Here is a 15,596-nt window from a genome sequence, read left to right as displayed (position 1 = left end):
ATTTTATTGGAATGGGATTGAGTCTAAAAATCCGTGTGGAGAACACTGACACTTTAACGACATTGAATCTTCCAATCCATTAACAGGGCACCTCCTCCCATTGTCCAGGTCATTATTATTCCCTTCTTCATTGTTGTCCTCAGCATACATTTCATGTCACTCACATTTAACTATTCCATGGTTTTTGGTGCTATCATAAATAGCTGTGCATTTTAACCCTAATTTTCCATTTTATATTGCAAGTATGTAAAAATAGAACTGATTTTTGAATATTGGTTTTACATTTTGCTGTCTTGCTAAATTGACTTGTTATGGTGGCTTTTTTAGTGTGTGTGTAAAGTTTTAAATGGAGTTTGAGTGAAGGCAGTCATGCTCTCTGAATAGTTGTCGTTCTTCCTTTCCAATCTGTATCTTTTAAATTTCTTTTTCTTGCCTTATGCAGTCAGCTCAGTCTTCCAGTACAATGCTGAAATAGAGTGGTGAGAGTGGATATAACTGACTTGTCCTCAATCTTAAGGGAAGCTATTCACTCTTTCACCATTATGACATTAATTGTAGACCAGCGGTCCCCAACCTTTTTGGCAACAGGGACCAGTTCCACGGATGACAATTTTTCCATGGACCAGGGGGCGAGGGGGATGCTTCAGGAGGTAATGCGATTGATGGGGAGTGATGGGGAGCAGCAGATGAAGCCACGCTCACTCGCCTGCTACTCACCTCTTGTTGTGTGGCCCAGTTCCTAACATGCCGCAGACCAGTACTAGTACTGTGGTGCCCCCTGGGGGTTGGGGATCCCTGCTGTAGACACGTTTCAGATGTGCTTTATTAGTTTGAGGAAGCTACTTCCTATTCCCAGTTTTCTCAGGTTTTTTTTATCATGAGTGCTGTGGAATTTGAACAAATGCTTTTACTACACCTGTTGATGTGACCATATGATTTTTATTTTTTAGTTGGTCAGGTATGAATTAGTGATTGGATTTTGAATACTGAGTCAGCCTCAGCTTTGTATTCCCAAGATAAACTCAAATTTGCCTTCATGTATTACCCTTTTATATATTACTGGATTTAATTAACTAATATTGAGGCTTTTTACATCTATGTTCATGAAGAACATTTGTAGTTTTTTAAGAAATTGTAGTTTTTTCTTTTAATCAGTGTGACACTGATTTCATAAAATCGGTTAAGAAGTATTTGTCATCTATTTTCTTGAAGAGTTAGTATAGAATGGCTATTACTTCTTTCTTAAATGTTTGATAGAAATCACCAGTGAAATGATCTGAGCCTGGATTTTTCTTTCTTGGGAGAATTTTAACTATGAATTTAATTTCTTTAATAAATGTAGCACTATTCAGGTTACCCATTTCATATTGAGCTTTGGTGGTTTGTGCCTTTCAAGAATTTAGTCCATCAAAGTTGTCAAATTTGTTTTGTGTTGCTTACCCCTTCCACTGTTTTAGTTTCACTGGTTTCTGGTCTTACCCTTACTATTTCATTCCTATTTACACTGGGCTTTACTCTTCTTTTCCTAGTTCCTTAAGGTAGGACTTTAGATTATTGATGTGAGACCTTTATTCTTTTCTAATGTAGGTATTTAGTGCCATTAATTTCCCTCTACACACTGCTTTTTCTGCATCTCAAAAAATTTGATATGTTGTATTTTAATTTGTACATGTTGTATATAATAATTCAAAATATTTCCCATATTTTTCTTGAAATTTCTTGGAGCCATGAATTACTTAGAATTGTGCTGCTTAATTTCCAAGTGTTTGTCGATTTTTCTGTTCTTGTTGCAATTGGTTTCTTGTTAAACTGCACTATAGATGGAAGACATTTTGAAAGGTTTCAATTATTTTAAAAATGTTAAGATTAATGACTTAGGACATGACCTGTATTGATGAATGCTTCACATGTAATTGAAAAGAATACATACTCTGCTGTTGGATATTCTAGACATGTCTACCAGGTCTAGTTTATTGATGGCATTATTCAGTGCTTCTATAGCCTTGGTCTCCAACTTATGTTACTGAGAAATAACTGTTGAAGTGTCCAACTAAAATGGTAGAGTATATTTCTCATTTCACCTCTGTTTTTGCATGATTTTGAAGCTTTCTTGTTAAGCGCATGCACATTTAGGATTGTCTTTTTGGCAAAATGATGCTTTTCATTATATAAGGTACCTATATATTCCTGATAATTTTGTTTGCTCTTTGAATATATATTTACTTCCAGAAAAGGGTACATATTTGCTAATGACAGCTCTTAGGCTGGGAGATAAGGTGGGGCTGAATCAATCTGATCTGTATTTCAACTGACTGAGCTTGGTTGAAGCTTTTGGTTGAGTTAGTGCAAAACTGCCTTCAGGTATTTTGAGGGCAAATCAGAATGTTTCCCTCAGCAGGGCCTGGAATCTGAGCATGGAGACGTTGTAGAGATTTGCTTGTGCTCACAGCCAAGCTGCCAGCTCTCAGAGCTATGCGAAACAACTCCTTGCCTTACAGCCTGTAGTTTAAATATTTGCCTGTAGTTTATTTTGGTTTTTCTAAATAGACAATCACATGTGCAAACAATACGATTTTTGTTTCTGCCCCAAACCCCAATTCCTTACAACTTTCTGTTCTCACATATTGGCTAGAACTGTCATTATATTGCTCAATAAAATTGATGGGCATTCTTTTTCTTAATTTAAAGGTATACATTTACTGTTTTATCATTAAATATGACATTTGTCAGTTTTTGGAACATACTCCTTGCAAAGTTAAAGGAGTTAATTTCTATCTCTAATTTAATAACATTTTAAAATAATCTATGGGTATTATAGCCCATCAAATGATTTATCTACACATACTGAGATACTCATATGGCTTCTTTCTGGTAGTGTGGTTAATTTTACAAAAAGAATTTCTAATATTAAATCTTCCAAACACCCTAATGAGTTTTAATTAGGATCAGGTTCAGGTGCACATAGCAGAACCAACTCTCCTCCCAACGAAAAAAGAAAAGATGCCATGAACAAGACAGTTCATCTCTCTTTTGTGTAAAAATATGCCCAGACTTGGTGGTCTAAGGGCTGGCACAGCAGCTCCATCATTACCAGAGAGCCACATCACTCTTATCTCTCTACTGCACTCAAGCAGACAGCTTCCACCCTCAAGAGGAATTCAGGTTCTAAGATGGCTGCTGAGTCTCCAAACATCCAGCATGTTGCGTATTAAAAAGAAAAGATGAAAGCACACTAGGGGGCTTTCCCCACTTGTTTTCCTTTTGAAAAACCTTCCCATTATCCCTCTTGGTAACTTCTATGTCCATTTCATTACTCAGAATTAGCAGCAGGATCACACTTAGCTACAAAAAGAATGGAGAAATGCAGCTTTTTAGCTGAGCACATCACCATTATGAAAAATACAATGATACTGCTGGTAATGAAGAAATATTGGATTCACTACTAACAGTCTGCTACACTTAATAATGTCATGACTTAAAAAAATAAAAACTACATTACTAGATGCATTTTTGCTATAATTCCATTTAGAATTTTTAAATCTATGTTCACAAATGACTTTGTCATTTCCCCCCAAAAGTCTACTTCCTGTGAAATATTGTAAAATGTTAGAATTATCTTTCCTTTAACTTTCCTGAAAATTATCAACTATTACTGAAAGTCTCTGGAACCTCTTTCTTTTCTGGGGCTGGGGCAGAGTTAGAGGAACTAGGTAGATTTTCAAGCCAGAAATTCAATTTTTAACTTTCCTATTGTTTTTTTACTGGTTGCTGATCTACTGATTTTTGTTAAGTTTCATTTATCTGGAAAATTTTCCATTTCATTTAAAATCAGACCCAATCCATCATTATCCTTTCACACAGTATTTGATTTATGCCTTCAACATTATGCTGACATCTCTGGCTTCTACTGGGAGAGGCTGAATGTGGATTTGCATCACACAATACAGAACCTTTAAAATCTAATTGACCCTGGATAGTAGGAAACAGAATATGTGTTTATTCTTTATTTTGTGCATATATCTTCCTTGGAACATCAATGACAAAATACATATTCATATTTTCCAGGTTTAAGGGACAGACTGTAGCAGATATCTGAAATTCTTTCCTTATGCAAGCCTTCTCTTCCCTTCTGTAAATCATCATTCTTCACCCCAGGTCTATTGACATTGGATAATAATAATGAGCTGAACACATAAGGACTTGGGATTCAGAAATCATTGACTACGTCCTTCAAGGAAGATGCAGTTTCTTTGGGTAAGAGATGGGATTCCCCACTGAAGTAAAGAGCACAAAGTAGTGGGTGTTTCAGAAATATTCGCAGTTTTGAATCCTCATATTCCTCCAAGATAGCCTAACCTAATTTTCAGATTAATGCTCATTCACATAAGGTAATTGGTGAGGCTGTGAAAAAAACTGACTTTGTAAGTAAGCAACTGGTAGAATGACTTTTCACCATCCTGAATCTATAGCTATACATACACATTTCAGCAGCATCACTTAAAGGTATCACTTAAATGTACTGAGAGGATACAAGATAGTTCAAATTAACAGAGAAGTGAACTAGGATTAAAAAGGGACAATAAAGCTATTCTGTGTAATCTATATAGAAGGAACTAATTAATACTAGCAGTAAGATGCTACCTGAGAACAAAAGCTAAGTTTGATTTTCTGTACTAAGGAGTCCATTAAAAATTTATATTCTGAACTATCTCAGCCAAATCCTGGCAGGGCACCTTGAATGATGATCCCATCATGACTGCATACACTGTGAATTCTCTTAAAGGAAATCAAGGTGTTCTAACCAGAGAAGGTAGAACAGATTGCAGATACACAATCACATGAAACTATATTGCACTATATTGATTATATAACTAAAGAGGTAGCTTTCAGGACCATTTACAAAGGGTACAAAATAAAAGGTTTAAAGTATGGAAATGCATTTTAATGCCATATTATTCTAGTAAGAAGTTGTATTTTTAAATAAGAATGTCTCTATGCAGAGTAGAAACCCCTGGAAAATGGTATTGTTATCTAGCTAATTTATCTATCAAATGTGGCATTCACAAGAATATGCAAAACTACACAAAACATATTTTATAGTACAGAAACGAAGATAACACCTAAATATCCCTGCAGGTCTTATGATGTCATCCTTATTGTTATCCTGATTGTTACATTTATTTACACAGATTAAAAAATCTTTATGTTCTACTATGAACATACCTTTCATTGATAGTTGAATACTTTCTTCAATCGTTTCCTAAAAGTTTGGAACATTTGGAACATAATTTCCCTTAATTTGTAAAGGAAATTATTTTTTTCCAAATGAATCAAAATAATAGTAAATAAACCTTCCTGCTGAGGCTTTACCCCATCTGAAATATTCATAGATCTTCATTCATTCAAATTTTTTTTTCTTTTTTTTTTTTTACTAGAAGTTTGTCCTTCTAGATGAAGAATTTCCCTTATAGCATGGTTTCTCCAAGGTATGAGCTTATGATACCTGCAATTCATTCATTTATGTTTTCTCTCATTAAAATCCTAATTCTTAATAAACTATGAATTTCAAAGGACTGTATTCTGTATTCATTTGCATTATGGAATTTCCTCTTTGTGGATGTTAGCATATCAAAAAATGGCTTTCTGACATTCATTTCATTCATAATGTTCCTCACCTGCACAAACTTACAAGACTTCCTGCTAAGAACTTTCATAGGGTTCACTGAATTCATAGAGTCCCTTGTGCACATGTACTGATATTTTTTGTGTGTATAAAAAACAGCGTTCCACATGCCACATATACATGGTGTACAATGAGATGATTTCATTTACAGAGTTTCTCTTCTGTACAAATTTTCTGGGAATTCCTGTGACTTGACTTTAGAGAGAAAGTTTCTTACATTTACTTCACCAATATGTTTCTCATCTGTGTGAGTTCTCTGATGCATAATGAGCTGTGACTTCCAACAAAAGGCCTTCCCACATTCACTGCACTTACAGGGTTTCTCTCCTGTATGAGTCCTCTGATGTGCACTGAGAATTGATTTCTGAGAGAAGGTTTTTCCACATTCACTGCATCCATAGGGTTTCTCCCCTGAATGAGTCCTCTGATGTACAATGAGCTGAGACTTCCTAATGAAAGCTTTTTCACATTCGTTGCATTCATAGGGCTTCTCTCTTGTGTGCATTCTCTGATGTACAATGAGCCGTAATTTTCCACTGAAGGACTTCTCACATTGACTGCATTTATAAGGGTTTTCCCCTGCATGAGTGCGCTCGTGTACAATGAGTAGTGACTTCCAAATGAAGGCTTTCCCGCATTTGTGGCATTCATATGGTTTCTCTCCAGAATGAGTTCTCATGTGTATAATGAGGTATGACTTGCTACTAAAGGCTTTCCCACACTCACTGCACCCATAAGGTTTTTCCCCAGCATGAGTTCGCTGATGTGAGATGAGCTGATCTTTTCTATTAAAGGCTTTCCCACATTCACTGCATTCATACGGATTCTCCCCTGTGTGAATTCTCTGATGTACAATAAGTTGTGAATTGAAACTGAAGGATTTCCCGCATTCACTGCATTCATGTGGTTTCTCTCCTGTGTGAGTCCTCATATGTATGATGAGGTAGGACTTGCTCCTAAAAGCTTTCCCACATTCAATGCATCCATAGGGTTTCAACCCTGTGTGACTTCTCTGATGTACAATGAGCTGTGACTTCAAACTGAAGGCTTTTCCACACTGATTACACCCATAGGGTTTCACCCCAGTGTGTGCTCCCTGATGTACAATAAGCTGTGACTTGAAAGTAAAGGATTTCCCACATTCACTACAACCATAGGGTTTCTCTCCTGTGTGGGTTCTCTGATGAACAATAAGATTCGACTTTGTGTTAAAGGCTTTCTGACATTCACTGCATTCAAAGGGTTTCTCTCCTGTATGAGTTCTCTGATGTATCACGAGCTGTGACTTCAAACCAAAAGTTTTCCCACAGTCACCGCATTCATAGGGCTTCTCCCCTGCATGAGTTCTCTGGTGTGAAATGAGCTGGTATTTCCGACTGAAGGCTTTCCCACATTCACTGCATTCATACGGATTCTCCCCTGTGTGAATTCTCTGATGTACAATAAGTTGCGAATTGAAACTGAAGGATTTCCCGCATTCACTGCACTCATGTGGTTTCTCTCCTGTGTGAGTCCTCATATGTATGATGAGGTAGGACTTGCTCCTAAAAGCTTTCCCACATTCAATGCATCCATAGGGTTTCACTCCTGTGTGACTTCTCTGATGTACAATGAGTTGTGACTTCAAACTGAACGCTTTTCCACACTGATTACATGCATAGGGTTTTACCCCAGTGTGTGCTCCCTGATGTACAATGAGCTGTGACTTGAAAGTAAAGGCTTTCCCACATTCACTACAACCATAGGGTTTCTCCCCTGTGTGGGTTCTCTGATGTACCATGAGGTTAGACTTTGTATTAAAAGCTTTCCGACAATCACTGCATTCATAGGGTTTCTCCCCTGTGTGAATTCTTTGATGTATAATGAGTTGTGATTTCAAACCAAAAGCTTTCCCACAGTCATGACACCCATAGGGTTTCTGTCCTGAATGAGTTCTCTGGTGTGAAACAAGCTGGTCTTTCCTACTGAAGACTTTCCCACATTCACAGCATTCAGAGGGATTCTCCCGCGTGTGAATTCTCTGATGTATAACAAGTTGTGAATTGAAACTGAAAGTTTTCTGACAAACACTGCATTCATGTAGTTTCTCTCCTGTGTGAGTTCTCTGATGAACAATGAGGTAGGACTTGCTGCTGAAGTCTTTCCCACATCCATTACATTTGTAGGGTTTTTCTTTTGCATGAGTTTGCTGATGCACCACAAGGTATGACTTGCTGCTGAAGGCCTTCCCACAGTAACTGCATTCAAAGGGCTTTCCTCCCATACGTATTTGCTTGCATATGAGCTGTGACTTTCTGTTGGCAGTTTTTCCAGATTTATTACTTTCACAGTATTTTATCCCAGTAACAGCTTGCTCATGTTTAGAATGGAAGGACGATTCCCTATGTGCATGAAACCCATTAGGATTCTTTCTGGAATAATTATTACCGAAATCTGTACTATATTTCAAACTCTTTCCATTTGTGACACATTTATGAAGTTTTTGTCTTGAAGAAACATAATCTGTACTAAGAAGACATAGTTTTCCAAATGCAGTACACTGATAGCCTTTTGGCATACTTCTTAGCTTGCCTTGATTTTCCTTATGCCATTCCATATGACCATCAATTTCCCAGACTTCGTCTAGAAATGAAAATACTCATATGTTATAAATAGTAACATGATCCTAGTATAGCATAAAATTGCCTTAAAAATGCCATATCATGAGGTTTTTCTTAGTTTCAGATATCAGTTCTGAATGTAAATAAAATCTCAAGTGTAAATGTACCCAAACTCCTGGGCACTCAGGAAAACAAAGCAAATCAAAACATGTATGAGGCAAAGGGAACTGACAATAAATAAAGGTAGTCTTGAGTTACAAAATTTTGCAAAATGCCTTCTTTAGAAACAAAAGAGAAATGAGCAAAACAGAAAGAGGTGGGGCCTTCCCTGGTGGCACAGTGGATAAGAATCCGCCCGCCAATGCAGGGGACATGGGTTCAAGCCCTGGTCCAAGAAGATCCCACATGCTGCAGAGCAACTAAGCCCACGTGCCACAACTACTGAGCCTGCGCTCTAGAGCCCGCGAGCCACAACCACTGAAGCCTGTGCACCTAGAGCCCATGCTCCACAAAAGGAGAAGCTACTGCAATGAGAAGTCTGCGCACCATAAGGAAGAGTAGCCCCCACTCGCCACAACTAGAGAAAGCCTGTGTGCAGAAATGAAGATGCAATGCAGCCAAAAATAAATAAATTTATTTAAAATATATATATATAAAGAGGTGGGAAAGGATCTCTGAGCATTAGCTTCATTCGACGAATAATCGTTAAATATCTATTATGTGCCAAACACTGTGCCAAGCTCAGGAGAAAGAGCAGAACCACTGCAGATTGGTTTACAGTCTTCTTGGGAATAAAGTTCCACTGAATACCCAAATAGATGAAAATAAACTCACAAGAAACATCATCAAGATGTTTCAGAACGCTGACAAGCAGCAGCTAATAAAGCTTCCAAAAAAACCAAAAAAGTTTCATATAATGGGTCAAAATTTAGAATGGATCTGACTACTCATTAGCATCGCTAGGAGAGAAAAAACAGAGCATTCAGGAGTAAAGTATAAACATTTTCAGTGGCACATGTCTCAAATTTTATATCAAATGCACCCTTTCACAGGAAGCTACTATGAAAGGTGTTCCTTTCACAGGAAACTACTATGAAAACAAACCAAGAAAAAAGATGACACAAAAAAATAGAAAAGAAAATCTGAAAGGAGATTCCAGGTTAAAAACTGTACAACCAGGTCTTGAGATATATCAGCTTACACTGGAGCAAGTCAAAAGACATGGGAGTGATGTCACCAGGAAGATGAAATTGACAGAATCACTAATTTAGCTGAATGTACCAAAAGAATATTTCGACATGTGAAGAAGAGTCTGGGGTTAAATTAATTATAAATACATTAATGATAACACAGAAAACTGGGCACGGAAGTAAAACAACTCAAGAGAAAAAATGATTTATGAACGAAAACTAGCCATTGTACACTTGCATGATTTACCTGTGAACAGAAATTACATGGTCGTAAAGATATAAAAACTGAAGACTGATCTAAGTATGAAACACCTTGATTAGGATGACAGAGGTATGGAAAGAGACAGTGTGTATATCATGGGGAGTATGAGGGAAGGAGGATGAAAGAGAATTAAATCTTTACCCTTCACACTAAGTAATTAGGAGGAAATCAAGGTGCAAGAGAATAAGTTGGTTATTTAGAAAAACATGGACGTAAATACCATAAGAAAGAGCTAAAGAGATGAAATTGGTTTTCTCTGAGGGGAATGAAAAACAGACGGGGCAGGGTGGCCAGAATGCTTTTAAACATAAACCCAACCCAGCTCCCACCCCCCAACCAAATTCCAAAACTACAAAGTGGATAGGGAACTAGACACAAGACTAAGGCCTCAGTCATAATCAGAAATATCTGGAGGTTGAACAGAAGAGAGAATGGGTAGAGTTGACCTAGATGTCCCCAAGTTATTGCTGACCAAGGCAATGGACAAAAAAGTGTATTAAGAGAACACAGAAGCAGGTCAGGTTTGAAGACAGCAATATCACAGGATCTTAACACCCCATTTCAGCTTTCCCTACATCTTAAATCTGAACCCTCTTATTCATTTTGTACACAACCTCCAAATTATATTTTCCCAAACATCAATTCCCAACTGGGACAGTACCCACCCCCATGCAGTGAGAAATGAACAGGAGCATATTTGACTATTACAGTGGCTTTGGAGGGAACATTACTGGCTATTACTGGGTTGGCCAAAAAGTTCCTTTGGTTTTTAAGTAAACATAAAAGATACATTTTCCATTTTCACCAAGACCTTTACTGAACAACATATTAGCCATTTTGGGCTTTTTTGTTTGCAGTACGCGGGCCTCTCATTGTTGTGGCCTCTCCTGTTATGGAGCACAGGCTCAGATGTGCAGGCCCAGCGGCCATGGCTCATGGGCCCAGCCACTCCGTGGCATGTGGGACCCTCCCGGACCGGGGCACGAACCCATGTCCCCTGCATCAGCAGGCGAACTCTCAACCACTGCAACACCAGGGAAGCCCTCGCCATTTTGTTCCACTACCCTCTGTCATATTTCAGGCAACTTCATAATTCCATCTTACCAAAAGGCTTTATCTTTTTGAGCAAAGAACTGTTCCAGGTGCCTTTTACAGTCTTCCAGGGAATTAAAATTTTTTCCATTAAGAGAATTTTGTAAAGACTGAAATAAATGGAAAGCCAAAGGTGCATTGTCTCGTGAATATGGCAGATGAATCAGAACTTCCCAGCCAAGCTGTAACGGTTTTTGCCTGGTCATCAAAAAAACATGCGGTCTTGCATTATCCTGATGGAAGATTATGTGTTTTCCGTTGAGTAATTCTGGATGTTTTTTCTCGAGTGCTGCTTAGAGTTGGTCTAACTGGGAGGAGTACTTGTTGGAAGTAATCATTTGGTTTTCCAGAAGAAGCTCGTAATAGAGGACTCCTTTCCAATCCCACCTTATATACAACATCATCTTCTTTGGATGAAGACCAGCCTTTGGTGTGGTTGGTGGTGGTTCATTTCACTTGCCCCACGATCTCTTCCGTTCCACATTATTGTACAGTATCCACTTTTCATTCGCCCATCACAATTCGTCTTAAAAACTGAACGTTTTCATTACATTTAAGTAGAGAATCGCATTTGAAAATGTGATCAAGAAGGTTTTCTTCGCTTAACTTACATGGAACCCAAACATCAAAGCAATTAACATAACCAAGCTTGTGCAAATGATTTTCAACCCTTGATTTGGATCTGGATTTTGCATATATCGGCTATCTCCCTTGTGATATAACGTTAATTGTTCTCAATTAAGGTCTCAATTCGATTGCTATCAATTTCAACTGGTCTACCTGACTGTGGAGCATCATCCAGAGAGAAATCTTCAGCATGAAACTTCACAAACCACTTTTGACATGTTAGATCAGTCACAGTCCCTTCTCCATATACTGCACAAATCCCTTTCTGCATTTCAGTTGCAGTTTTGCCTTTCTTGAAATAATACAGTATAATAGGCCAAAAATGTTTTCTTCCATCTTCAATATTAAAATGGCTACACAAAAATTCACCAATTTTGATAAGTTTTTTTTTTAATGCACACCGATACAACAGCTGTCACAATACAATCTAACAAAACTGTTTCAAACGAAGTTAAAGACAACTAAGTGCTACTAGAGCCATCTTATGGAAAAAACCGAATGAACCTTTTGGCCAACCCAATACATGGTCTTAAAGTCAGAAGTGTTTCCATCAAGAAGAAAACAGGCCAGTGAGTAATTAACCTTTGCCCTCAAATCATATTTGCTCATGTTCGGCTGTCAGTGTTGTTCCTGTAGACTCTGAAAGTTCATGGATACTGAATCTGTCAGTTTCTGTACTTCACCCTTCCAATCCTTCTGTTGCTGGCACCACACTCCTGCTTATTTTCCCTTGGTTCCCACATCTCTGGCTTCCTTCATTTGATTTCCCAGGAAATCTAATGTATTTGCTGTTGAGCATTTTCTTTACAACAATAATTGCGGGAAATTAATCATTGCTGGTATCTCAAGGAAGAGCACAAAGAATTCAAGAAATAAGGACAGAATACCAGAGCCAGTGAGTAGAAGACAGGAATTCACAAGATTAAAGATTATTTAAACATGATTTAAGACTGTATTAAACATGATTACTGGCTGTGGCCCATCTTGAGTTTAGCCACAGAAGACAATGGAAGAGGAAATCATGCTAAGGCAGCAGAACCCGGGCTCACCAGGCCACGGCCACAGCAGGAAGCCCCGGCACAGCCTGCCCAGCCCGGGTTCCAATGCTTCTCTGTTGTGCCACTCCTGCTGCTCTCCCAGAACGAGGTTCCTGTTGTACCCACCCTGTACTTCTCTCTGCCACTCTACCTGTCTGGCTGGTTGTACGTGGATAACTTATCTTTAATTATAGATCACCAGACCATGAAGAACCACCACGTCTGATTAGAAACAAGGATCCTAGACTTGCATTAATATACTAGAAGAATGACAAGAGGGGTGATAGAATATTTTTGAAGATGAATGGATGGAAAGAAGGGTGTGATTGGATGATGCCTAACCAGAGAGGTAGATGGAGGTGGACAGTGCTGCCTACCCAGCCGTTCTGCTGCCCTTTTCCTGGCTGGCAGAAACCTGATCTTATTTCCTACTTTCATTTGTAAGGCCATGTGCTGCAGTTAGGAAAATGGGACCCACTTCCATACCCCTGCCAAGAGTGATATGGCTCAGCATGATATAGCTGAGCCGACAGTGATGGCCCCGTTTTCCTCACCAGAGTCTTCTTTACACAGGGATATGTGATAAAAAAAATCTAGCCTGCTCAACATGGTAAGTCTGCTGGGGCTTCCTGAAATAGATTTTAATGCCTGATTAAAAGGGCCATGTGGGAAGAAACAGTCTTTCTTATTCCACTGCCCACTGGTATATCTGCAGGTGTTGGCTGGAACTGTAAGAGGCATCTGGTGACCATGAGGGGAGGAAATCTGAGAAATACTGACATAGTTAGAATGGCGAGGCAGAGATAGACGTTTGGGGATTTAGTAAGTCAAGCAGTCCCACATCAGGACATTTTGTGATGTGTGGTAATAAATCACTTCTGCCTAAATAGTTTGATTTAGGACTAATCAAAAATTGCAGCTGAAACAATCCTAATAATACAAAGATTAACTGTTGATTTATCCTGCCACACTTATGACAGAATATGTAGTTGCTTAGGGAAATATATCTGACAGTAACATCAGGATGAACTCACAATATAAAAAGAGTAAAAGGTATAAATTTGGCTAATAAGTAGAATAAGCAAGAAATGAAATAATGGAATTCCCTGGCGGTTCAGTAGTTAGGACTCCATGCTTTTACTGCCAAGGGCCCGGGTTCAATCTCTGGTCAGGAACTAAGATTCCATAAGCCGTGTGGTGTAGCCAAAAAAAAAGAAAAGAAAAAGATAATATTGGGAATTATCTCATTCCCAATGAGAAGGAGGTGGGAATTGAGAAGATGGAGGCCTTAAAAGACTTACTTTTGAAGGACCAAGATACTAACAGATTATAGCAAGACTAGTGAAGAGAACTGCATAAAAAGGATATTTAGGCTCACGCCCCAGTGGCAGGAAGAAGAACCAGGAGCATAGCAGAACTAACAAACAGGAAGGTGAGAAGAAGTTATCATACAGCTATGGGGCAGCAGAAGGGACATTCCAATTCCAGTTTCTGAAAAATGAGACAAGGGAGTGGCCCATGCAGGGAAGATGCCCTGTGGAACAATCAACCCCAGTACCAAAGGGCAGATGAAAGAGGGATGGAGCTGTCAGTCACCAATACAGAAAGAAAAAGCGTAAATCTTCAGAGTGGAAGTCTTTTAAAACTTACAATATACGAGGAAAGTGGGGAATATAAGAAAGACCCCTTTGGACTCAGAGGAAAGAGCATGCGAGGGCAGTAAAGCATGAGGAGAATAAGCACTGTGTCGTGCAGTGTGAGAGTGTGTTCCATGGGGTTCACTTGAGTAAGGCGTGGGGGAAAGGCTTCAGGCAAGAGAACTGATATTATCAAATGATGCAGGAATACACTCAGAAAGAACAATGATGAGAAAGCCATTAGGAAGGAGAAGCAGAAAGGGTAGAATCTCCTAACACATAGGTTTCAAGGGGAAGGAAATTGGAACTGTGTTGAATATGAATGTAAGTAATTTTAGAAAAATAGAAAAAAAGCAGAAGGGGTGTGAAAGTCACATGAAAAGAGGTAAAGAGGAAAAGCTTGCTTAAATGCGTAATGAAATGCATCTATCACCACGGGAAAGTAAGAAGGAAGCTGAGAATGCCACAGAGGAGATTAACTAAGAGGCAATGGTTACAAATGACCCAAAAGTACAAACACAAAGGGAACATCACGTCAGAACTCACACCAATTCTAAGGAGGAAAAGAGCTAAATGTCCTGACGACTCACCCAGATGGCCCTGAGTTGGGATTTGCATCATCCACAGCTCTTCTTGTTCCAACTGGAAAATGATATTCGGTTTGGTGTGTTGATACCCTGTGAATAGAAAATTACAGACAACCTGGCCCAAAACTGCCTAGGACCATGGGATTCAGCAGAATGGGGAAGACTCGGTTTAGAGGCGGCGTGATCAAGCTGCCCTTTTGCACTTTGGCAAAGTGAACATCATTCAACCAGCAGATTCTGATGGCAAAGGGGGAATAAGAAAATCTGGCCTCTAAATATAAGCCCCAAATCACCAAGCATTTTACGAAAGTGCCCCAGCTTTCAGCACCGCAGAAGGGGAAGCCTGGAGATGACACACACTCCTTTCAGGGAGGTGGTACTCACCCAGGGACACCAGGTTGCTATAGTTCTCCAACATCACACTCCTGTACAGGTACTTCTGAGCTGGGTCCAGCAGCTGCCACTCCTCCCAGGTGAAGTCCACAAACACATCCATGAATGACAATGGTCCCTGAAACAATATCCCCATTCAACTGCAAATCATTTTACTTAGTTTGTAGTAAACAAAAGGCTGCTAAGGGTGTCCATTATTTACATTCTACTTTGGGAGAAAAGCAAACGTTTACTGAAAATATCCCATCAATATGCATTAAATCAGTTAACCTGTCTTTCAGCATATAAGAATACCATGTGCCAGGTATTCAACTAGGAGCAGGTAATATAAAATGGATGAAAGACAGAAGTGTTCAGCATTGCAGAGAACAGCAAAGATTAAACCCATAAAAATGTAACAGGCAGTCAAAGATGCTATGACAAAAGAACATGCAGAGAACATGGGCACAAAGGGGGAAGCAAGCAATGCTGCTTGAATGCACCAGGAG

The 15,596-nt window shown here is 39.0% G+C and overlaps 1 protein-coding gene across 3 annotated transcripts in view; it reads right to left on the bottom strand.

Annotated features, from left to right (window-relative positions):
- Positions 1 to 15,596, bottom strand: part of ZNF268 (zinc finger protein 268) — a 42,357-nt gene continuing 26,761 nt past the window's right edge. Inside the window, exons 4-7 of one of the 3 annotated variants that reach the window (XR_003793995.1) lie at positions 15,100 to 15,226; positions 14,719 to 14,805; positions 5,676 to 8,305; positions 1 to 466 (exon numbers count right to left, since the gene is read on the bottom strand). Coding sequence is in view for 2 of the 3 variants with exons in the window: in XM_029225729.1 (XP_029081562.1) it covers positions 5,829 to 8,305; positions 14,719 to 14,805; positions 15,100 to 15,226 (2,691 nt within the window). In the remaining variant the exon portion in view is untranslated. Of the gene's footprint in view, positions 467 to 5,027; positions 8,306 to 14,718; positions 14,806 to 15,099; positions 15,227 to 15,596 lie in introns of those variants that run through there. The other 2 variants (XM_029225729.1, XM_029225740.1) reach the window with 2 other exon arrangements.

The sequence above is a fragment of the Monodon monoceros genome, unplaced genomic scaffold, assembly GCF_005190385.1.
Source record: "Monodon monoceros isolate NGI ecotype Baffin Bay Population unplaced genomic scaffold, NGI_Narwhal_1 Super_Scaffold_1, whole genome shotgun sequence".
In the NCBI taxonomy this organism is placed as follows: Eukaryota; Metazoa; Chordata; class Mammalia; order Artiodactyla; family Monodontidae; genus Monodon; species Monodon monoceros.
This window is presented reverse-complemented; position numbering and strand designations above follow the sequence as displayed.